The following is a 25,113-nucleotide window of genomic DNA, read 5'->3' on the forward strand; positions in this document are numbered from 1 at the left end:
TGGTATTAGAACAAACAAAAGAGTACAAATATTATATAATATATAAATAGTTTATTATGTTTAACAATTTAAACATTATTTAGGGATCAAGTCTAACCACACAACAGATTGAACAATCAATAGTAATGCACGCCCTGTTTTAACATATCAATTTAAATCAACATTGTGTTTTAAAAAAAAGAAAAACTTTGAAAAAAAAAAGTTTTTCAAAATATATGAAAGCATTATTGTGGAAAGCGTATACAACCTGTAGGTTATGTCAAAATGGAGCACAATGAATGAACTCTGAATGCTTCCATACTGATCTGCTGAGTCAGGAGGTTGTCTTCAATCTCAATAGCAAGCACACAGTTTTATTCAATTCGCCTGGGTATAAAAGTAAGGGTGAGACCTGACAGGACGAGAGAGCAGTGAAAACGGGAGAGTCAAATAATATATCAAATAATTTAAAAATGACTACAGCAGGCATGAGCATGTGCAGGGTAAGTAATGACAATGAAATAATGACAAAATATTTCTTCCTCTCCCTTTAGCAGGATGCAATATGCATACCTAAAAATGCACATTTAAATTCGTTGTAACCTCATGTTTAATCTTGTCAGGTTGTCTTCTATGAAGACAGAAACTTCCAGGGTCGCTCTTATGAATGTATGGGTGACTGTGCTGACATGTCTCCCTACCTGAGTCGCTGTCACTCTTGCAGAGTGGAAAGTGGCTGCTTCATGATGTACGACCGTCCCAACTACATGGGAAACCAATATTTCTTCAGGAGGGGAGACTATGCTGATTACATGTCTATGTTTGGCATGAGCGACTGTATCAGATCTTGCCGTATGATCCCTATGGTAAGAAAATAATGCATATTTGACTTGCCACAGAGCTGATTGCTAAATGCTTTTTTACATTAAGAGTAGAGGTGTACTGGTGCCCTTGAACTGTGGCTGCTGCCACATCATCCCCTCATATGCAATACATAAAATGCTATATAAATGCCTCATTCATTTATTCATGCTCTCACAATAATTTAGCACAACTTTTACATTTCCGTTCATATATTTGCAGCACAGGGGATCCTTCAGAATGAGGATCTACGAGAGGGAGAACTTCATGGGTCAGATGTACGAGATGATGGATGACTGTGACAACATCATGGACCGTTACCACTTGTCTCACTGCCAGTCCTGTAATGTGATGGACGGCCACTGGCTCATGTATGAGCAGCCCCACTACAGAGGCAGGATGTGGTACTTCAGGCCTGGAGAGTACAGGAGCTTCAGAGATATGGGTGGCATGAGATTCATGAGCACAAGGCGCATCAATGATTCCTTCTATTAAAAAGAAATGGTACTAATGTGAGAAAATTTGTTACTTGACAATAAAATAAGTTCTGAAGTTCTAAAAGATTTGAACAACTTTTTCTTCTGAACAAATGCTTGAATGATAGAATCGTTTGTAATATTACAACTTCAGTCCATGTCTAGTCTAGTTCCAATCTAATCTAATCTTCACTCAATTTGGGTCAGATCACCTTACCTTACATGTGTATGTGTGTGTGTTTAAAATAAAATGGTATTTTTATACATAATAGTAGCAATTCAAGCAGTTCCCCATTACTTAGTAGGCGGCAATTATACATGATTTTACTGAAACTGGACCACCTCAGAATATATTGGACACAATTTGTATACATATTGTAGAACAGTCAATGTTCGTGACATTCTGCATGTGATATATCATTTTGGTAATATTGTGGGGTGGACAATATTTTTTTTTACAACTTTTTTTTAAGGTATATTTCAAGTTTTATGCCAACCAAGCTCTATCCAACAGTATCTGCTGAATTCTATTGATTGCCTCAAAAACAACATAACTTGTACCAGATTGCATATCATACACAATGCAGATCTGGGCTTTGTTTCTGGGGAATGAGTTAGACCTAGCCAACATGTCTTGCACAGCATAAGTGCTATAGCAGTAGGCAAGACTAATGGGTCATAAACATGAGAATGGGGCACAAAAATTTAAAATGGCCTACAACCAAAAGATGCAAACTATGGGCTTATAGGCCCATACAAGATCAGCAGTAATTGTAGCTGGAACAGTGATTTTGTGAGTAGTAGAAGGGTCTGAGGCTATAGCAGGTTGTGACCAGAACAAATTGTAAGTCATGGGCTATCACCTAAATTATACTTAAGGGTTTCTTTGTCACAAAACCTTCACATTTCCTTTAAGTATCCCTTAAAACCCTCTGGGCCTTATTTATCAATCTAACATACAATACAACCCAAATTCAGGAAATGTTGGGATGTTTTTTAAATTTAAATAAAATTCAAATCACATGAGCCAATATTTTTTTAATCACAAAAGAGCACAGATAACATAACAAATGTTTAAACTAAGAAATTTTTTACAATTTTATGCACAAAATGAACTCATTTTAAATTTGATGCCTGCTACAGGTCTCAAAATATTGCATGTTTACCATGATTTTGCATCTCCTCTTCTTTTGTTTTGTAGTTTTAAGTTTGAAGACATCTGGGCATTGAGGTTATGAGTTTCTGGAGTTTTGGTGTTTTGGAATTTGGTCTCATTCATGTCTTATATAGCTTTCCAGCTGTTGAAGAGTTTGTGGTAATCTTTGATGTATTTTCCGTTTAATGATGCACCAAATGTTTTCTATATGTGAAAGATCTGGACTGCAGGACGGTCAATTCAGCACCCGGACTCTTCTACTATGAAGCCATGCTGTTGTAATAGCTGTATGTGGTTTTGCATTGTCTTGCTAAAACACACCAGGCCCTGAAATAGACATCATCTGGAGGGGAGCATCTGTTGCTCTAAAATTTTTATATAGCTTTCAGCATTCAAAGTGCCTTCCAAAACATGCAAGCTGCCCAAACTGTATGCACCTTTGCACCCCCATACCTTCAGCGATTCTGGCTTTTGAACTGAACACTGATAACAAGTTCAAAGGTCTCTCTCTTCTTTAACCTGGAGGGCACAGCTGCCATGATATCCAAAAAGAATGTGAGATTTGGACTCTTCCACTTTGAAACAGTCTGACAGTAGTTTCTGAAAATATTGCAATTTAGTATTGTCAATTTTAGTTTTTTACAGATTGGATTGCCTCTGACCATCTTTACTTCTGAGAGTCTCTGCCTCTCTAAGACATCTCTTCTATAGAAACTCATGTTACAGACCTAAAGTCAATTAATTAAATTGTCCTCCCATTTGAATCTTTTTAAAATCTCTTGCTTTTCCAGCTCTTTATTGCCCTCCTGAAAACTTCTTTGAGAACTGTAGTAGGTTTTAAATTGGTAATGAGCTAAATTTCTCACTTTAAACATTTGTTTTTTTTATGCCCGTAGAGCTTATGGCACAGAGAAAAAAAAAACCAGTCAAAAAGAGGAAGTAACCTCATGAAATAAAAACAAAAAGCCCCAATTAACCTTGTAACTGCAAACAATTACAATAATTGTAATGTATATTAAATACTGGTAAATATAAGAAAAACCTTCAAGACAAACATAAAAACAAACATAAACATTATTTAGCCTACTTAGTCCCTTTTACTCCACAACAAATCCTTTATTTTTACAGATATTAGAACCAGAATTACAAAATAAGCAGCTGAATAATTACATATTAAACTACAATATCATAAAAATAATTAAAATCACACTATAAGCTAGTGGCATGTATTGTAAACAGCACACAAACATCAATTTATTAAGAATCTTATTTATAATATTCTTTTTCTAAGCTAAATAACTGTCTTTCACCGTTTACAGAAGTGTTGCAGATGCGTGATGCAACAATGTGTGAATCCTCGGGGTCTGTTGTTGCTATTTGAGCATATAAAGCCCTGAAAACAATTTATTCTAATCTTACTGGCTGACCAGCAAATAATGAGCTTGAATCGCTGGGCAAATCGTTTGGAAGTGCTTGAGCAACTATGGTAAACATAAATGCATATTATAAAACAATTAATGTATTTTTTGACCTTGCATGCATGTCAACCTGTTGTTGGGGACACCTAATACCAAAATATGAACTTTTCATTACCCATAATAGGGACATTTTAGAGTCACTGTTATGAAACAGTAAATGTTTTCCCTTGGCTAAAGGAAGTGTTAAAGGGATTATATGCAACATCCTCAAAAAAAACACCAAGGGATAGTTCACCCCAAAATGAAAAGTACAGCATATTTCAGGCTAACAGTCAAATTTATTTCAAGCTTGGTAAATCAGATATACTAACCTATAAAACTAACTTGTGTGCCTTCAGGTGGTTATCACATGTTCTCTGAAGCAGATTGATGGGTTTTTGTAGCTAAATATTTGTAGTTTGGAAATTATAACGTAAGTAACTTTTTGAGACCGCCGAGTTCCAGCTTCTTGGCTAAACTATGACTCAATTTATGGTGCAACATACATCATAAATCAAGTCAAAAGTCAGCTTTTACAGTAAACGGCCCCATCCATCAGCCCCTCAATGTAGTCATCCTTAACCCTTTAGCAGAGAAAGAGCCCCAAAGCATAATATATCCACCTCTGTACTTGCTGTAGAGATGGTGTTCTTAAACATTATAGTCACCATTTCTCTCCCCCCAAACAAGGTTAGTTGATGCCAAATAGCTCAATTTGTATCTTATCTGACCACAGCACTTTCTTCCAAGTCTTCTCTGAATTGTTTAGGCCTAGATGTTCGCTGGCAAACATCTTTCAGGACTGCACACGTGCCTTTTTGGGTTTTTCTATACAGTCATTAAAGGTTTCTCTTAAAGTCATTCTCTGCTTTGCAATGTTATGTCTCCCTCAACTCTTCCAATATCTTCCACATTCTTTAAAAAACAAAAAAAAAAAACATAACCCTCAACAATCACTGCCCAGAGCCACAAATTAACAATTGTTCTACTTTATACAAGCTTAAAACAGCCATATGAGAAGATCAATACCTGATATATGAGTGCAAGCAAAAAAAAAAAACTGACATTAAAAAGAAACATAACAAAAGTACAGTGTTAACTTCCTGCACAGGCCCAGGTTAAGGATTATTTAGTATAATTTGTATTTTGGCTGTTTGGAGTGTGGTCTTGCAACTGGAACTGCTTTACAAGCAGAAATTTCTAATATTCTCCAACACAAGGCTTGAAATAATAACCCTTTCAGGTCTGTAGTAGCAAACTGTACAACTCACTACACCACGCAGCTGACTAAGGCCTTTTTAACAATAGGAATACAAATTCTTTTGGAGTCCATATAGTATAAATAAGGCAGCAGCCTGTCATTACAGTAGTGAATTTGGAATAACCACAACTGCAACCATGCATGGAAAGGTAAGCCAAGATTAAAGAACAACACGTTCTCAACATCTTACTAAACTACAGACTTTTTGCTTTTCTAATAACTTGTTTCTGATTGTTTATTGCTTATTGTTAATAAACATTGAATTAGTTAATGTTTTATGTTTGTTTCAGGTCATCTTCTATGAGGACAGGAACTTCCAGGGTCGCTCTTATGAGTGTATGAGCGACTGTGGAGATTTCTCCTCCTACATGAGCCGCTGTCACTCTTGTAGAGTTGAGAGTGGATGCTGGATGATGTATGATCGCCCCAACTACATGGGAAACCAGTATTTCTTCAGGAGGGGCGAATACGCTGATTACATGTCTATGTTTGGAATGAATGACTGCATCAGATCCTGCCGTATGATCCCTATGGTAAGTTCCACAAACATTTAGCGTTTTCAATAAATTAACTAATTTTTTTTTTATTTTTTTTTTAATCCAAATTCTGAATAAATACTATACACTACTAAAACTACAATCACCCATTGACAACTTCTTTACTACAGTACAGGGGATCCTACAGAATGAGGATCTACGAGAGGGAGAACTTCATGGGTCAGATGTACGAGCTGACTGATGACTGTGACAGCATCATGGACCGTTACCGCATGTCTCACTGCCAGTCCTGTCATGTGATGGACGGCCACTGGCTCTTCTATGAGCAGCCCCACTACAGAGGCAGGATGTGGTACTTCAGGCCTGGAGAGTACAGGAGCTTCAGCAATTTTGGAGGCATGAGATTCATGAGCATGAGGCGTATCATGGATTCCTGGTACTAGAGCTCTAAAGGGTTAATAAAATAACATTTCTACAACACTAAACATTTGTTTTGAACATTCTTTAATAGAAATATCTTATTTTAATGAATAATCCACATAAAAATACCTAAATAAATAAATATACTGTAAAATACAAAAAGAGATAAAAGAAAAAAATATTTTATTAAAGTTGAGTATAACCAAGCTAGGCAAAATAAAAAATCCATTAATAATATTATTGAAACATTTATGTGATTAAATGTGGATCAATTCTGACATTACTTGTGAACTCTAAAACTTTTAGTGAAGGCTGAACCAAAACACCAGAGATCTACGCTCTTGTCCAAAATGTCCAAAAATGCTTGTGTGCAACACAATAACCAACATAATTTTCTGTTTACCATATTCAGGGCTCAGAATGAACTTTTTTGCTCTGTGGCATTTATATTCCCAACTGAAACGTAGGTGCATTAATTAAAATTTTGGAGTACCACCTGAAAATTAAGGAGCAGCGAAACCCAATTGAGTGGAACATCCAGAAAAAATATTCAACAGTTATACCTGATTCAGATTTTTTAAATAATAATAATAATAATAATAATAATAATAATAATAATAATAATTATAATGTAACAAAAAAAAAAACAAGATTATGTATTAAACATAAGACAATCATGGTATCAGAAAACGCATAGTTCAGAGAAATATACAATAATTTGACAAAAAGTCCATGCAGCAGGAGCAGTAAAATAAAATGTAGCACGCCCTCTTGGAGAATCACTTACCAGAATCACTTTGCTCAAAAAAACACCAAAGAGGCCAAACATATGCAAACTCCAGGACCCCGAAAGGCAAACATAAATACTTGATGACTCAACGTCCACCACAGAGCCTGAAGGAGTGCAAATTAGACACCAAACAGCAAGCAGCAAAACCTGACATGTAGCCCACCGCAGAAACACTCCAGTCAGCAATGCCTGCTACTGATTTAAATAAGATTGTATGATTAAACTAAAGCAAAATCAGAATGCTCAGATTTCAGCTTTGTAAAATTATGCTACACAAAAAATATATCTGCATGAGAGCAGATGGACTGCAGAAGAACACAAATTCTCTCCCCGACAGAAGTGATACTTACAGAACAGCACCAATACAGCTTTCCTTGGTTACTAGTGTATGCAAAGCAGCTTATAAATACTATTTTAATATGCATTATGCTGTGCAGATCTGATGTATTTATATGTTATTTACATATAAATATCATATGCAGGACTCAAAATTTAATCTGTGTAATCTCAAAAATATATGTGTGCTTTGAGTCATGAGCGAAAGGATGAGATCACGGATACAAGCGGCCAAAATGAGCTTCCTCCGTAGGGTGGCTGGGCACTCCCTTAGAGATAGAGTGAGGAGTTCAGTCACTCAGGAGGAGCTCGGAGTAAAACTGCTGCTCCTCCACATCGAGAGAGGCCAGCTGAGGTGGCTCAGGCATCTATTCCGGATGCCTCCCGGACGCCTCCCAATGGAGGTGTTCCGGGCATGTCCCACCGGAAGGAGGATGTCTCTCGGCTGGCCTGGGAGCGCTCTGTGTTCCCCCGGAAGAGCTGGAGGAAGTGTCTGGGGAGAGGGAAGTCTGGGCGTCCCTGCTTAGACTGTTGCCCCCGTGGCCCAGCCCTCGATAAGCGGCAGTGAATGGATGGATGGATGGATGGATATGTGTGAGTGCAAAATAACTGTTGTGTTGCAACTTATTTTCATTTCCAAACAAATCATTTGATAATTACTGCACAGTAATAAGTGTGCCTGCTGTGAGCTGATATAAGACTCACTTCTACATGTTGTATGAAGTGAAATGTCTCTTGGCATTTTGTGTACACAACCACCATATTGTAATTGTGCAGATTTTTTAAATCCCCATAAGTACTCTTGCAGTTCAAGCCGTTACAGATTCTTGCCAGTGACGTAGCTTTACCCAGGCTCCTTCCATGTATGTTGACAGACACTGGCGTTTAAGCATAGACCTGCTATGAGTTAACTGTGAACAGTCCGCTCATTGTTTGGAGGATGTTTACTTTGGAGTTCAGTTGATGGATGTAATAATAAACACAGCAGTTGTCATTTACTCCTTACATCTGAGCCGCTGAGGTGGATTACTTTTGTTTTTGAAGGAAATGTGCCCACTGATCTACTTGAATACATTTTGTTTATTTTACATTTTACTGACACAAAAGTTCAAATGATTTCGCTACACTACACTACACTACATTAAGGTTGCCTCTGTTGAGGGTTAATAAAGGTGTTTCTTAATGGCTAATTAATAATTCATGAATGCTTTTTACATTTTTGAAGAATGGATAAGAATAAGAATGGTGACTAAATTGCAAGAACAGAAAAGCAGGAATGGGTCAGCAAGTAGCTTATTATCATTTAAAGGGACATGCACAGAAATAAGACATTGTGAATTAAGCTGTTTTTGACACAGTTAAAATTATGTTGTTCTACACTACCACTTTAAAACATTTTTAAGAGGTAAGTTACAGACTTTTCATGAAGACCCTAAAGAATTATACTGACAGAAAATGAAGGCTAGCCTGTCTGGTCTGACCAGACAAAAGAGCCACCATATCTCCTGTAGCTTGATACATGCAGACCATGACAAAAAGGTGTCAGAACAGTTTGTTGCTTATAAGGCTACATAACAACAGAGCAGTCAGAGTGTCCATCAAGAACCCTGCCCACTGTTGAAAGTGTCTACAATGTGAGTAGCAAAACTGGACCAGTGTTAATGTCTTAGTTACAGACACCACAGACACATTTAGAGGTCTTGAGTAGTTCCTGTCTCAAAAAATCAGAGCAAAGGGTTATGTGAAATTTATAAGCATGAAGTACATTACAAATCATTGGTTCTAGTATTGTACTGTATTTTATGTTTATGTTCATTTAAAGAAACCATTGCTCCATTTGTTTTTTAACCAATATGTCTGTTACATCATTTAAAGTCACCTGAAACATGCACAACTCTGGAATGTCAATGACATAAGGCAAGCAGTCTGCCCATGAAGAGCAAGACGACAATTTATGCTTTAGAATCACACTTTAGGACCATTTGGCATTGATTCAAATGATCAATTCAAACATTATTGAACACAATGGGTATAGCCCACAAGACAGCAAAAAATAATTTGGTCTGCTGCCAAATTATACAAATTCCTATTGTTGTTCAGCAGCTGACTGCTCTTTCAGTAAAGCAAAAAGCTGACATCTGAAGTTAATTGATGTCACTAACAATGTCTCTTTTTCCAAAAGTATATAAAAGGATCCCTGTAGTCCTCTCTCAGTGGACAACACTGATTAAACACAATGGGAAAGGTGAGGCTTTGTCTAATCTTTGTCTCATTGAACATTTGTACGTTTAATAAACAATGTCATCTGCACAACTTCTGAAAGGGGAGGGAGGTTTATTTGTGTGTGAATGCATAACAGATAATAAGAAATAACACAAAAACTCTGTTACAGATCATCTTCTATGAAGACAAGAACTTTCAGGGCCACTCCTATGAGTGCAGTGGCGACTGTACTGACCTGCACTCTCATTTCAGTCGCTGTAACTCCATCCGGGTTGAAAGTGGGAACTGGATGGTATATGAGAGACCACACTTTATGGGTTACCAGTACTTTCTGCACAAACGTGAATACGCTAACTACCAACTGTGGATGGGTTTCAACGATTGTGTCAGATCCTGTCGAATGATACCCCAAGTGAGCCCTCCCCTTTTGCTTACAATTGCAAACCTTACATTATGCTTGGTCTACATGTCTTTTAGTGTGAGGTTTAATTGAATGTGTTTTCAACCTGTAGCACCAGGGATCCTACAAAATGATGATCTATGAACGTCCAGACTTTGGTGGTCAGATGATGGAGTTCACTGATGACTGTCCATTACTTCATGATCAATTCCATTACAATGATATCCATTCTTGCAATGTTCAAGAAGGATACTGGATCTTCTACGAGCATACTAATTACAGAGGCAGACAATACCTCCTCAGACCTGGTGAATACAGGAGGTACAGTGACTGGGGTGCCATGAGCTCAAGAGTTAGTTCTATCAGACGTATTACCTTGGGAAACTGAAAGGCAAGAAAAAGATCTGGAATGCAAATAACCGTATCTTTTCTGATATTACTATTTAAAAATAAATGTAAACATTTACAGCAGTCAGTTTTTGGAAAACAGTGAAAGTTGGTTCTTACTCTAATTTACTTCAAGACAAATTTGACAAGGCTGGAATTAGGTAGGTTGGTATTATTTTCTGTCCTCTACATGTTACACAAAGCTTTGTGACATTCATTGTACTTTACCATTTTTGTTTTGTTGTGTCAGAATGTATTTTCACTCTGCCTGTATTTGATATCAAGAAACTGCAAATAATCTTAATAACAAGAAGCCATATTAGTAACAATTATAAACAAGAATTGTTTCCACACAGAATACAGCATTACCTGTTGACGTTTTGTATGAAATAGACACTGCTTTTGTGCTTTTTGCTTTGCACATTTTTGCCATTGATCTCTCTCGTGCTGCACAACTGAGCTGAGTGCATTTCAGCAGAGATAAGGACTGTTTGAAACTCTTTATTTTGATTTAAAACTTTGATGTGCATTATCTTGTGCATTGTAATACGTGAACAAAATATGTGAATGCATTTCAGGGAAAAATTAAGTCACAGAAATTAAGTCATGACATGTAAATATCTGAGTCGCCAGTTGTGACCTCAGCAAAAACATCACTTGCTAATTTATATTTTTGGTTGCAAAAGTGACCATTTTAGTCACAGTCTGGAGCTTCTGCCAAAGCAACAAATCCAAAACAACTCCTCAACCACAAAACCAAGAACACAAAGACAAGCTACTGGGGAACATACAAGCTTTACATAAATGGAAGCAATAACTAAGTAGAAAGCTGAGGGGGGCTAAAGGGTCTTTCATGGTCACTGACAGCAACAGTGCAGTCACACAAGCCTCTGGTTTCTGACCTTTTTCTCACCAAAAGCCTTCATCTACACCTATTCAACACACTTCATAAAGGAAATCATAAAAAAAAAAAAAAAAAAACCATGGACAATAAAACATAGATTTGCTTTTTTCTGTACATTATCATCTCTTGTGTGCCTTAAACCTTGCATTTAGATTGCTAAAATTTTGCCTTTAATGTTAATAACGTTAAAAATATTCTCTAAAATACTCTGTTCTAAATTTATTGAGATTTCATGGGACATTATTCAACATATGTTGTCAAAATAGCCCTAGTATGAGTTTTTATATTTTTAACATACAATATTTAGTAATACTAAATGCTTCTGTGATTTGCCACCATCATTGGCGGCATTAATGTTATAGAGTAGGCCTATTTCTGTATTCCATTTTATTAATTAATATTTAAAGTTCCAACAGAAAAAAAACTGCAGAAAACAAAAATTAAACAAAATAAAAAGCAACAAAACGTTTGAAAAGTCTGATGGGTCTAATGCGTCATAGGTACAGAATCAGTCTGAAGAAAACTGTATGCATGCTTGTGTAACACTGCAACAATTACCCACACACACACACAAAACTCTCTGTTCTCCTCATTTGGCCTCTTCCCTAGTTTGCAGTAGTAGCAGTCTAACAAATCTGCCATTGTATCTAACAAATATCGTTGGCTTTGACTAAATAATTTTGTAAGTCACATTTAATAAATTCACCTGCTATATCTTGTCACACACGTGGACTCTGTGTTGTTGTTTTTGTCCTGCGCCATGTGCTCTGTGTGCCCTACCTTCTGTTCCTGTTAATTGTATCATTGTCTTGAGCTGTGTCTTGTTACTTTAGTAAATTACTTTGTGTATTTATCCCGTGTGTTTCAGCTGTTTGTCTGATCTTGTCTATGTTTTATGTGGTTTAGTTTATCTGCCTGTCTGCCTACCTGCCCGAGGTATTAATCCTTTATGTGTGCATGAGTAAAATTGTTAACTTTATATTCTTGTCGAGTGCTCCTTCTCTCTAAACCACACCCTGACAGAAAATCGGACCATACATAAGTAAATAGCGGCATATTTTCCTTTTTTGTTTCTTTTATTTTTGTCATCATGTTTTCCCCGTACGATGACCCTACCTTCCTCATCTCTCTCAAGGGTTATACGGAGGACTTCCTCACCCTCGCGAACAACTTGAGATACCCGGACCGCTTTCTGTGCTCGATTCACTTTCGCAGACTCACAAGCAAAGCTGTCTGGTGACGGCCCTCGAGAGAGCCTCGCTGCTTATATTGAGTGGGTGCTGGTGTCGTGCAATTCACCCCACTCCACATCCAGAGCCCAGCCCATCACTTCACCGTGTCACGGAGCCCCAGCCTGAGCCCACCATTGACGCAGTTGGGGAGTCTAGCACGACCACGGAGCCTTCGCCAGAGAGAGCGACAGAGCGCCTCGAGCGCTCAGTCCAGTGCCCGCGCCTCAAGCGCTCCGTCCAGTGCTGCCGCCAGTGTCTACAAAACAAGTTTTCCCACCCTTACCATCCGCCGTCTATGTTTCCCAGCAGCCCCTGCACTCATCCTTAGCTTACCATCTGGTGCTCGCCACGGGTCTGCCGGTCTCCATCGCCATCGTGGGTGGAGGATCCCTCGCCTCATCATCCGGCCTCCGAGTCCTGGACTCCACATTGGCCTGTAGACCCGTCGGTTCCCCCTTGGCTCCTAGCTCACTCCTCTCCACCGTGGCTCATCAGTCCACCAGCTCCGCAAGGCTCCATCGTTCCTCCGGTTCCGCCTTGGTCTGTCGTCCACCATCCGTTGCCTCAGGATTCCTCTCCTCTGGCTTCACCTCGTCCCTCCATCCTTCCGGCTCTGTCAGGCGTCCTTCTCGTGCCCCGTCTCTGCATCGGTCGCTGAAGCCTAGGTCACCCTGGCTCTTCACCTCTCCGCCACCACGTTAGTCTCTTCCACCTTCTCCGCCGCCGTCGGCCCCATGGAGTCGACAGCCTTTTCTCCTCAATGGCTCCTCCCTCCGTCGGCTCCACCGTGGACCATCATGTCTGGGTTCTGGGTCCTCTGTATCTCCTCCTGTTCCGGACTCCTCCTGTCTCCTCCCTCCTTCTGCATTTCCCTGGGCTCTGTCTGCCTACCCCCTCCTGGGGTACCGTCCTCCACCGGAACCTCCTCCCAAGCTCCCGTTTTTGTTTTGTCTTTTCGTTGTGAGGACGCACCTTCCGGGAGGGGGGCGATATGTCACACACGTGGACTCTGTGTTGTTGTTTTTGTCCTGTGCCATGTGCTCTGTGTGCCCTACCTTCCGTTCCTGTTAATTGTATCGTTGTCTTCACCGGTGTCTTGTTACTTTAGTCAATTACTTTGTGTATTTATTCCCTGTGTGTTTCAGCTCCGTTTGTCCGACCTCGTCTGTTTTACTGTCTGCCTACCTGCCCGAGGTATTAATCCTTTAAGTGTGCATGATTAAAATCGTTAACTTCATATTCTCGCCGAGTGCTCCTTCTCTCTAAACCACACCCTGACATATCTATAAAGTATAACCTGAAAATGTAACAAACTGTCTTACCTATTAACAAAAAGACCTCTGTAAATAGTTGCCTTTTATTGCATGATCAGTATCATCATAGTCAAGAAGGAATTCAAGAAGAATTTAATTTAAAGAGAACTGACCAAAAATGTGAGCTCAACATTCATTTTTAGTCATTTTTTTAAATGTCTGTTTATGTAAAATAATATCTTGAAAGAAAGTAGCAATTTTGAAAACACAAATCAAAGAACAGAAAAAGCTAACTGTAAACTGAGAAAGACATAACTTGCCACACTCTGAGAAGAATAGAGATTCACTAAGCAGATGTCCTTTTCTTTGGGTCATGCAGAGGAGGAACAAGTAAACATTTAAATCATTTTCTCAGATTTTTGTAAAATAATCAGTAGTTTTTTGGCTAATGTCAGGTTCAAGTTTGTTTTATTTATATATCACATTTGAATAGCAAGCAAGACCAAAGTGCTAAACAAACAAAAACATAGAACACAGGGCAACCCTCAGATTCAAACTTGCATAAACTTGCAGTGAATTAAAAGCCAAAGAAAATCAATTGATTTTGCAACTGAAAAGGCTCCATCTAAAAGATACGTAAAGTTTCTGTCAATCCACTGTTAATCTTGAGTGACTATAGAGCAGTATTACATCCTTCATATTCCCTAAGAGACTTTACCATATAACTGCATACCACTTCCAAGTGAACCACGCTGATGGGCATGCTCTTACTCTCTTTCTTGTTGATGTATGTGTGTGTCCTTCCTGGAGAAGTGCCCATACAATTCTACCCTTTATAATGTCATTGTAACAAGGGAGGTGACAAAGCAATTATAGGCAAAGGATTATCAGGCAACGCTAAGGGCAGGCAGCAAACAAACAGAATCAAGGAAACAGTTTGGGGTAAAAAAAAAAAAAAAAAAAAGGAATACACAGAAAATTTGAAAAAACATTCAATCACCCTCGATGTAAGCATGTGTGAGTGCTATTCTTATGAAGTGTCAGACTGATGAGAAATAGGTGATGGCAATTTTTTTAATGAGACCTGGTAATGGATTATGGGAAACGGAGTGTGGGGTGAATTGGCAATAGTCTGTAATGGAGTGCCCTCTAGCGAAGCTCACAGAGCCAGGAGAGCAGATAGCCAGGGCAGAGCAGTGAGCTAGCGTAGAGCAGGCAGGGCAGGGTGTAACCAATTTTGATGTAACCAAGTGTTTGTGAAATCTATTCATACTTCCAATTCATTTCTTGTGGCATATTAATCAGCATTAACAACGTCTTTTAATACTTGAGGTCAAAGAAGTTAACGCACTGGCTCACTCAAAAATGAAAATGCTGTCATAAATGACTCACCTTCATGTCATTGCAAGTCTTGTGTTTATCTTCAGCACACAAAAGAAGTCCTATATAATCTCAGAGCTTTCTGACCCTCCACTGATAGTTGATGTGTCTACCCCTTGCACAATATCATGCATTTCTGGAAAAAAAAAAGCATAAAAACAAGCGTGTTTAAATACTGTACAAAGTCCTGCACAATTACTTATATCATGCGTCAAGTCAACCAAGACGCGTTTTTTGGTCGTTGCCGGAAGTCGGTAATAGAACTAGAAATTATTTCGTTACAAAAAAACCAAAAAAAAACAAAAAAAAAAAAAAAAACACTTTGTTCGTCTGAAATAAGAAAGTCATATACACCTAGGATGGTCATATACACCTAAAATATGTCGTAATGTTCATTTTATGTGAACTATTCCTTTAATATTGTCAGGTATACGTTTAATACCTTTACAGTATGAAAATCATGCAAACAGAATTTACTTCTACTATGAAGCAGCTCTAATCTGTAAAAAACCTTCATAAGCATAAGCTTCTGCTATCGCCATAAGCACCTCGCACGCTAACCCGCGTGCGCTACGAATCAGTACAGTTTCCTTTATTATCTCAGCGGTTGAATAATATACCCATGAGGTATTTTTACATCTCTCTTAAACTATAAGTAACGTTTTAGGAGGACATTAGACATTATACTCATCGTTAAACTGCATGACACAACAAAGCCAAAGCTTCACCTCGGCCTGATGAACTTCTCCCGGAAGGCGTTTCTTCTCTTTTGTCACATTTGTGAATGATCTCGGGATGTAATGTTGTTACATCACATTTAATTGTGATAGTTCACATATTAACGCTGTTGTCAAACCAAAACGTATTACATATTTTAATATCCATCCTGCAGTAGACGCCACTGAAAAGACGCTGATTTACCAAGTAATCAGCTGCTCTCTAGAATCGTGAGGAAATCGACAGTTGGCGCGAAAAAAGACCTCACGCGCGGGCTTTTAATCTATGCGGCAACTAAATATTTTTGTACAAATATTTTATAGTAATTCTACATTACAAAAAAAAAAGAAACATTAAAAAAATAGGAATAAAAAAACTGCTCATAAAAATAAATGTAATTAAGTTTTTGCAGTATCTGTATCTGTACTTCATTATAATGCAATCTGCAGTTGCATTTTTATTGTACTGCAGTTTTACACACATTTTGTAAATCATTTGATTCAGAACGGGATGTTACGGCCTTTATTATATAATATTACCATATTATTAGCAAACAGACACAAAGAAGTGGTTAGGCACCAACTCAGAAAGTATTTAGCTCTCAATTTAAGACCATAATGACCAGCATTAAAATACAGCAGCATATAGGAAAACTAAATTGCAAAACTAAATTATGAATGGTTTTAGTCTAACAAATCTGTTTTTTAAAATGTTAACAGAGGTATTACATGTAGGGAAAAATAAAGTATAGATTTATTTTTTTAATATTGCCAATAAAACAAAAGATACCAAAGTTAGTTCTGAAAATAGCATTTTATTTCCTAGCAGTTTAACACATATCAGTGATACGCCTCATGCTCATGAATCTCATGTTGCTGTATCCCATATCTCTGAAGCTCCTGTACTCTCCAGGTCTGAAGTACACCATCCTGCCTCTGTAGTGGGCTTGCTCATACATGAGCCAGTGACCGTCCATCACATGACAGGACTGGCAGTCGGACATACGATAACGCTCCATGATGCTGTCACAGTCATCCATCAGCTCGTACATCTGACCTCCGAAGTTGTCCCTCTCGTAGATCCTCATTCTGAAGGATCCTCTGTACTGTAAAACAAAGAATATCATCATAATTTAGCAGTTTTTCAGCAATGCATATGATATTCTGAAAAAGTGTCCAATACTAAATCTTCACATCACTGTAAACAAAGTGAGAGCCGTACTGAAGGAATCATGCGGCAGGATCTGATAGTGTCAAACATCATGCCCATGCTCATCATGCGCTGCATGTCATGGTACTCGCCCCTCCTCAGGAAGAACTGGTTACCCATGTAGCTGTTGCGTTCATAGACCATGAAACAACCGCTCTCCACCCTGATTGAACCCACGCGGCTCAGGTAAGAGGAGATATCAGTGCAGTCGCTCATGCAGTCATAGCTGCGCCCCTGGAAGTTCCTGTCCTCGTAGAAGATGATCTGTTGATGGGATTGAAAAATCAGCTGATTTAGAAAAATGTAATTGCCTTTTAGATCTGACTTGTGTCATGTTTTTTTATTAGCCATTAAAAGAGTTCACCCAAAAATCTGAATTCCAAACAGTAACCAAACGGCACCCACTGACTTTCATAATGCGGAAGAAAACACTATGACAGTTAATGGCTAGTCTCAGGTGCTACCAACATTCTTCATCATATCTATGTTCAACAGAAGAAACTTGTACAGGTTTGGAAAAACTTGAGGGTAAATGATGACAGAATTCCCATTTTTGGGTCAACTATCCCTTTAAGCAAATACAACCTTTATGCAATGAACTTAAAGCTTTCAATTAAATATTAACAAATTACCTTTCCCATGATGGTAGTGTGTTGTTTATCTCAGTACTTCAGCTCACTGTACCAGCTGTACTTTGATGGCCTTTGGTGGTGGTTTTTATACAAAAACCAGTGACCCACATTTTGTTGTTATTCAAATGGCAAAAGCTGATGATCAGGCAGTATGACTTCTGCTGAAGTGGTCCAGCAAACTAAAACAATAGTTTTTATCCATACATCTCTGGCAGCTTTTCATGCATTGTCTTTTACAGTATTGGCAAGACTATAGTCAAATCCAGAGCGAATGTTCTTTCAATATCACAAATGACATAATGACAATATTTATGTGACAGAGATAAAATGTGATGGATAGTTTTCTCTATTGCTGATGCACTCCAACTACAGACAGAGAAAGTTAGCTACCAAATTAATTTAATCTATCATAATTGTGTAACGGGCAAAATTTCAGTGTTTTCAAATGTATAATTTCTTTAAATAATGTGCATGCTATTTTTCAATAAATGTGCTAAATATTTTATTTATTGTCACCTATTTAAATGATGCACTGGTAAATTTCTGTCCTCTGTACTTGCTCGCACATTGCACCTGCAGAGAGTCAATCAATGTACGTGGCAAAAGAGGATTTAATTTAAACATGCAAAAGTTGTACTATAATATAGATTTAAAAAAATAAGGTCATGTCAGAAAAAAGTGGGGCATCTGTTGCCTTGTGTTTGTTTATTGTCAGCGAGTCGGCACACCTATGGCCTATGTGCTTTTAATACAATGTGTCACAATATATATATATATATATATATATATATATATATATATATATATATATATATATATATATATATACAAGATTATAAACAACTTTTTATTAGGAGAATTAACCTTAAATAAGTAGGTTAGCTTGAAAATGTGCTCAACTTATTCAAGTCCGTCATTATACCAAATGACAAACTGTAAAATATAACAATCGAATGAAGTAATCATACTGAATGAAGTAATCAAATGTAAAACAACACTGGATAGTCTGTGCTGTACAGATGAATGCTTACAGTTAAAGGTACAAAAGTTATTCAGTCAAGAGCAGTGAGTGCTAAGAATACAAGTTCTTCAAGTCCTCATTGTAAAATGCAAATTTCACAATGGACAGGACCGCCATCTCTTCTTTTCACTCTCATATAAAACCAATCTGATGTTCCCAATCAATCAATATGAAATAAATACAATTACTGCATTTTAATGGGTTTATCATGAAAAACTAAATATTACATATTTAAATGACATAATCTTTAAAATACTTGTATTGTTGAATAGGGTGTGGTATATGCTTTTTCAAAAAACTGAAAATGTTTAGAAAACTGAATCGGCCCCCAAGTAGCAAAATAAACTTGTAGCCAATAAAGCAACTGTTCAAAAAACATTTGACATTTGTGTCAATACAACATAAATGGAACACGACAGTAGTTATATGTCAGGGATTTGTCATGTTGCACTGCATCCCGTGAAGACAGCATTACTGATTATAATGACTTCTATGGTATTTTGTCGCTGTGTGTTGCTTGTGTCCAGTGTAGATACGGTGTAACATTGGTTTCACTTTATTTCCCATAACTAATATTTAACTGGGTTGTGTACGTATCTGTGGGACGGAGCTATCAAATTAGGGGCAAGACCCTTTTAGGGGAGGGGCGTGTCTGTTTTGGTGATTTCAAATATCAACATTGGCTACAAGAAATCGCTTACCTATCTTTAAAGTTTGAATATGAAATTTTTAACCATTGCTTTTGTTTGACACTTATGAATAATAATAAATAAATTGTAATATTAATGACATTTCCTGCATTTGCTATTCTTGATTTCTATAATAAAAGTGCTCTAATTTGTAATAATATTTTTATAAACCAAAAGCAAATAGTGAATGTAAGTACGACTAATTGGCGGCGTGGTCATCTACAGCCATCTACTGGTTATAATGGTAATTTCATGTCATTTTTATTTTAAAAGTGTTTGTTTTCCACCAGGTAGCAGAAATGATACTCTAAAGCTTGGGACAATTTCAAAATCTCATACACTGGGTACTTCTGAAAATGTTCTATATAGTATGAGTGTACGTAGTATGAATGCAATGCGAGTGCACTATATTTATCATGCCATTGTCATGTGATCTACCAGTCAGTTGAATGTAAAACATCATTTTATTTAAACATTAAACATTAAAGTGCAAAAAAGCATATAAGAAATTAATTTAGTACTTGCACGAGGTGCATGCACAAAGAGAGCCATAACTCACACTGAATAAAGTTTTGCCTTGTCTTGCACTTCAGTGGACTGTGATGAGTTGGCTCCATACCCCCCTAATTATCATTACCAGCCCTTCCCTTATTTGCCACTCCTCACAAGGCTCCCGGCAGGAATGGGTCTGTGAGAGAGGAATGGTGCCAAATCATCCAGTTCTCCTCAAGAGAACCGGCCTCTCTCCTTTGCATGCACGTTAGTGTCCTCGTGGGTCTAGGAATGGAAAGTAGAGGGAACTTAAGCTAAAGTGACGAGCTGCCCGACCTGTGAGACTGTCACGTCTCATGTGGACTCTTTTGTTATTGTTTTGTCTCATGTCATGTGCTCTGTGTGCCCTGCCTTTAGTTCGTGTTAATTGTATTATTGTCTGCAGCCGTGTCTTGTTAATTTAGTGTTTTACCTTGTGTATTTAAGTCCTGTGTTTTGAGTTCACGTTGGTCCGATCGTCAATGTCCTTACCCTACGTGGTTAATGTTCTGCCTGTCTGCCTGCCTTTGTATTTGTATTTGTATTTATTATTTTTGCACCTGTTTAAGTTTATTTCGCTTCTTGAGAGCTCTCTCCCGAGAAACCACGAAACGTGACAGAGACAGCCATTCGGCCATGATGCCAGGCAGTTTAATCTCTTGTGGGCCAAGGAGGATGAAGCCACTAGATGAAGTCACAAGCTTCACCCCCCAGACCTAAGCTGGGAACATGTACTTGTCCTCAAACCCTGACCCTAACTTATTTTGGACACTTATTTTCTCATTTGGACACTTTATTTTTATTATTTCTGTTTAATAAAAGCCTCACTGAGTCCTGATGCCACACCCACTGTGTCTGTCGTTTGCTCCTCCTGCCACAGGAAAAATACACACCAAATTATGTCAAAATACTTGTCTGGCAAGTATCCTCAAACAACTTAAAGGTGGAACAATACATGTATTCGTACCAAATTGTCATTGTACGGACATCTTGGTTTGGTGCATATGGCCTTACAATGAATATGGGCAATTCACCCTCAGTGCAGAAGGGGGCACCAGCAGCAATGCACAGCTGTTTGATAACCGCCAGCAGAAGAACAGTGAATGTTGCACTTGAAAAACAAAAGTACTAGACAGTGACCATGTGCTGATTCTGAATGCGTCTCCCACATAGACTAACAATGAACAAAATGGAGCTTTGTGCTCTTGTATCCTGCCTCTCATTTGGTACAAATTCAAACATAACATAATATATGTAATGTCTCTAAATACTGAACTATTATTTATTATGTAAATAATAGGCTTTGTACTTCAGTCGTGTTCCAAAGGTGACACAGAGGTGGGCAATCTGATGTTCACTGTATTTTATTTTGATAACTACCTGATGACACCATGTGGCATTTTCCTCCTTTATGTTTTCGAAATGCTATTTAAATTACATTTGATTAATTAAATTGATTATTCCTAAATGCTGCAAATCCAGGCTAGGGCCCTGTACGTGACATCCAGTCCCAGTTCTGGCTATTATCAAGTCGCTGTTTTAAGATGTCGCTATAACACAACGAAAACATTTACTGTTTTTGTGTCAGTGATGTCAAAAACAAAACAAAACAAAACAAAAAATTACATAAAATGGTAAACATGCAAATATGTTACTTACTTAAAGCTCTTCACGGCACTGAACCAAAAAGTCTAACAAATCTAAGTGACTTATTTAGGCTATATGTAAAAAAGTGATTAAATATGCCAAAAAAAGTAAACCAATAAAACAAGACACCACAGCTAGTTCTGAAAATAACTCTTTATTTCCTTCTATATTCTAGCATTTTAACACATATCAGTGATACGCCTCATGCTCATGAATCTCATGTTGCTGTATCCCATATCTCTGAAGCTCCTGTACTCTCCAGGTCTGAAGTACACCATCCTGCCTCTGTAGTGGGCTTGCTCATACATGAGCCAGTGGCCGTCCATCACATGACAGGACTGGCAGTCGGACATACGATAACGCTCCATGATGCTGTCACAGTCATCCATCAGCTCGTACATCTGACCTCCGAAGTTGTCCCTCTCGTAGATCCTCATTCTGAAGGATCCTCTGTACTGTAAAACAAAGAATATCATCATAAATTAGCAGTTTTTCAGCAATGCATATGATATTCTGAAAAAGTGTGCAATACTAAATCTTCACATCACTGTAAACAAAGTGAGAGCCGTACTGAAGGAATCATGCGGCAAGATCTGATAGTGTCAAACATCATGCCCATGCTCATCATGCGCTGCATGTCATGGTACTCGCCCCTCCTCAGGAAGAACTGGTTACCCATGTAGCTGTTGCGTTCATAGACCATGAAACAACCGCTCTCCACCCTGATTGAACCCACGCGGCTCAGGTAAGAGGAGATATCAGTGCAGTCGCTCATGCAGTCATAGCTGCGCCCCTGGAAGTTCCTGTCCTCGTAGAAGATGATCTGTTGATGGGATTGAAAAATCAGCTGATATTAAATTACTTGCCTTTTAGGTCTGAATTGCATCACGTTTGTCTTTACTATTTAAATAAAAACTGGATGCAATATGAACCTTATGCTTTCTATGAAATATAAAGCATATTAATTTTAGTCAAATTACCTTTCCCATGATGGTAGTGTGTTGTTTATCTCAGTACTTCAGCTCACTGTACCAGCTGTACTTTGATGGCCTTTGGTGGTGGTTTTTATACAAAAACCAGGGGCCCACATTTTGTTGTTATTCAAATGGCAAAAGCTGATGATCAGGCAGTATGACTTCTGCTGAAGTGGTCCAGTAAACTAAAACAATAGTTTTTATCCATACATCTCTGGCAACTGTTTGTACATTGTCTTTTACAGTATTGGCAAGACTATAGTCAAATCCAGAGCGAATGTTCTTTCAATATCACAAGTGACATCTCCATGCAAAGTATACTGTAACATGTCTCATTTGAACGTGTGACTCCAACTAGAGCCATAACAAGTGTGCTACCAAATCACCAAGATAATTTTCAGAAATGTGCAATTTGCAGTTGCTTGTAATTATGCATGTGCTGTTTTTCAATGTGCTAAACATATATTTACTGTCACATATTTGCACTAGTAAATTTTATTTTCCGTTACCTTCACACCTACATGCGCATTACAAGCAGGATGGCTGCAGGGAGTAATTTGGTTTACCTGGTATGTAAGCATTAAATACATTAAGCATGCAAAATTGAATTTAATAAATAAATACTATACTTATAATACCACGAAATACTACACTAAGAAATAAATAATGCATCAAAGTAATGAATATTATTACTGAACGTCTGAAAAACAGTATTTAGCAATTAAGATTTGAGGTGTTTGAACTGCTATTATCCATTATTTAAATACATGGATAATAATAATAATATTAATCATTGTGTATTTCCTAGTGATATATTATTTAAAGTACAGTAATTGTCATACTTCATCTGTTTGGCAACAGAATCTCTTAAACCTGTAATCTATTCTGCTTATGCAGGTAAATATTTTCTTGTACATTTCTATGTCTTGCTATATGCAATAAATTTATATAAATGCGGTTTTGTATTGTTGTTATTGCTTTGAGATTTATAAATATGTAAAAAAAAAAAAAAAAAAAAAATTCATTTTGTAAATGAGATGGATTTAGTGCTGAGAATTCAGTAAAATCTGAGTACTTTATTATTACAAATATCATTTTATTTTTATCTGTTTGTTGGTTTGTTTTTTATGTCCAGGCACAAGAAGTGAAAAATCAAAATGTTTATAAACAGTTCTGCTTATAAACAGGAAGTGAACAGTTCATATAAATACGTGCAAGCAGAATGGCTAATAATCAGTGACTCGTCTGAAGGAGCCCACAATGGCACAGGTAGCACACCAGTCTCGGTATCTCCTGTATTCCCCAGATTTCAGGAAGTACTGCCTCCCTCTGTAGTTGGGATATTCATAGAAGATCCAGTAGCCATTCATCACGTTACAGGAGTACACATGTCGATGGTGGAAACGATCAGACACACAGGGGCAGTCGTCTGCGAATTCCATCATGTGCCCTCCGTAGTCAGCCTTCTCATAGATCCTCAGTCTGTAGGGTCCCCTGTACTGTTGATGTCAAGACGCAAATGAATGATTCAGTATGGTGTCAAGGAAACTGTAATATAAGTACAGTATCTCCACAAAAGCAGCACATTCAGTGACGCTCACCATTGGAATCAGGCGACAGGATCGAATACAGCTACTGAAGCCCATCCATCTCTGGTAGTCAGAATACTCTCCTCGCTTCATAAAATACTGATGGCCCATATAATTTGGACGTTCGTATATCATGAAACAGCCACTCTCTACTCTGATGGAGTTGCAGCGACTAAAGTAAGTGTGCAGGTCTGTGCAGTCGTTACTGCACTCATAACTACGACCTTGAAAATTCTTGTCCTCGTAAAAAACAATCTGAAAAAGCCAACAAAATCAACACTTTGGTTTAGTGTAGAGATTAGGAGAATAATCCATCTGCTTCAAAGCTTAGAATACACAGGGGAGGTGCAATTCAATGTAAATGTCATGAAAGTGGTGCCAAAAATCCTACCTTGCCCATGGTCTCCGTTGGAGAGATTCCATATGCTTCCCAAGCTTTTTATACTGCCTCTTGACAAACAAAGTATTGTTATTCAAATGAATACAGGAATATGTCAGAGTACTGGCACATGTTTACCTTTTTGTTAGAGCACAATATTGGGTTCGAAAATATGGATTTTACTTGAAAAAGGATATATAATTACATGTTTGGTGTTTTCTCTTGCATGGTCCAGGGAAAGGACTGGTACGGCACCCACACATTCACAGCACAATGCACACAGAACAATATGGAACATCCCTTTTGCATTAAAGAAGTTGTTCAACAGAGGGAGCAGTTACTGAGATTCCATTCTCAACAGCATTGTCAACTGCATTGACATGCTGAATTTTCCAATAAATTCTTGCATATGAATAAGAGAATTTAAAGAGAAAAATCCTATTCACCAATTCAGAGTTAATTCAGCTGCATTCTTGGGAAGTTACACTAATATTGTCTCTGATATTCAAATGTCAAACTTTTGTGTGCTTCTTTCTCTAGAAAAAACCATAGATATTGTAACACTTATAGTTTGTTTGAGCTAGTTAGTCAGGCTAACACAATATTAGCAACAAGCTAAAGGCCCAGTAAAAGGCCACGTGCTGGTGTTTTGTGGCATGTAAAAGAAAAAACATTCATCTATATGACAGCAAAAGCGGAAGTTATCAGTTTCA

General features: G+C 37.8%; 6 protein-coding genes and 1 long non-coding RNA gene across 8 annotated transcripts; 3 read left to right on the top strand and 4 right to left on the bottom strand.

The window, feature by feature from the left end:
• Nucleotides 1-449: 449 nt before the first annotated feature.
• LOC122352119 (gamma-crystallin M2-like) lies at nucleotides 450-1,335 on the top strand. The gene is made up of 3 exons (XM_043249654.1): nucleotides 450-482; nucleotides 603-845; nucleotides 1,063-1,335. Exons 1-3 carry the CDS (start codon nucleotides 453-455, stop codon nucleotides 1,333-1,335), a joined length of 546 nt encoding a protein of 181 aa, XP_043105589.1. The 5' UTR covers nucleotides 450-452.
• On the bottom strand, nucleotides 772-15,956 carry LOC122352120. Its single transcript, XR_006251857.1, has 3 exons — nucleotides 15,741-15,956; nucleotides 15,025-15,148; nucleotides 772-840 (listed from the first exon to the last, which is right to left on the bottom strand). It is a non-coding gene; the product is annotated as an uncharacterized LOC122352120 (long non-coding RNA).
• LOC122352118 (gamma-crystallin M2-like) lies at nucleotides 5,328-6,130 on the top strand. Its single transcript, XM_043249653.1, has 3 exons — nucleotides 5,328-5,339; nucleotides 5,481-5,723; nucleotides 5,858-6,130. The coding sequence occupies exons 1-3, from the start codon at nucleotides 5,328-5,330 to the stop codon at nucleotides 6,128-6,130; spliced, it is 528 nt and encodes a 175-aa protein (XP_043105588.1).
• crygmxl1 (crystallin, gamma MX, like 1) lies at nucleotides 9,470-10,244 on the top strand. The gene is made up of 3 exons (XM_043249652.1): nucleotides 9,470-9,478; nucleotides 9,626-9,868; nucleotides 9,969-10,244. Exons 1-3 carry the CDS (start codon nucleotides 9,470-9,472, stop codon nucleotides 10,242-10,244), a joined length of 528 nt encoding a protein of 175 aa, XP_043105587.1.
• Nucleotides 15,957-16,558: 602 nt separating the features above from the next.
• Nucleotides 16,559-17,579, bottom strand: LOC122351874 (gamma-crystallin M1). The gene is made up of 3 exons (XM_043249256.1): nucleotides 17,571-17,579; nucleotides 16,951-17,202; nucleotides 16,559-16,834 (listed from the first exon to the last, which is right to left on the bottom strand). Exons 1-3 carry the CDS (start codon nucleotides 17,577-17,579, stop codon nucleotides 16,559-16,561), a joined length of 537 nt encoding a protein of 178 aa, XP_043105191.1.
• Nucleotides 17,580-21,637: 4,058 nt separating this feature from the next.
• On the bottom strand, nucleotides 21,638-22,447 carry crygm1 (crystallin, gamma M1). Its single transcript, XM_043249257.1, has 3 exons — nucleotides 22,439-22,447; nucleotides 22,030-22,281; nucleotides 21,638-21,913 (listed from the first exon to the last, which is right to left on the bottom strand). The coding sequence occupies exons 1-3, from the start codon at nucleotides 22,445-22,447 to the stop codon at nucleotides 21,638-21,640; spliced, it is 537 nt and encodes a 178-aa protein (XP_043105192.1).
• A 1,211-nt stretch (nucleotides 22,448-23,658) lies between these two features.
• LOC122351901 (gamma-crystallin M2-like) lies at nucleotides 23,659-24,421 on the bottom strand. 2 transcript variants are annotated; one of them, XM_043249303.1, is made up of 3 exons: nucleotides 24,413-24,421; nucleotides 24,034-24,276; nucleotides 23,659-23,931 (listed from the first exon to the last, which is right to left on the bottom strand). In XM_043249303.1, exons 1-3 carry the CDS (start codon nucleotides 24,419-24,421, stop codon nucleotides 23,659-23,661), a joined length of 525 nt encoding a protein of 174 aa, XP_043105238.1. The 2 variants fall into 2 exon arrangements, with proteins under 2 accessions (XP_043105238.1, XP_043105237.1); XM_043249302.1 differs by having other exon boundaries at nucleotides 24,028-24,276.
• Between the last annotated feature and the right edge of the window lie 692 nt (nucleotides 24,422-25,113).

Source organism: Puntigrus tetrazona, chromosome 9, assembly GCF_018831695.1.
Source record: "Puntigrus tetrazona isolate hp1 chromosome 9, ASM1883169v1, whole genome shotgun sequence".
Lineage (NCBI taxonomy): Eukaryota > Metazoa > Chordata > Actinopteri > Cypriniformes > Cyprinidae > Puntigrus > Puntigrus tetrazona.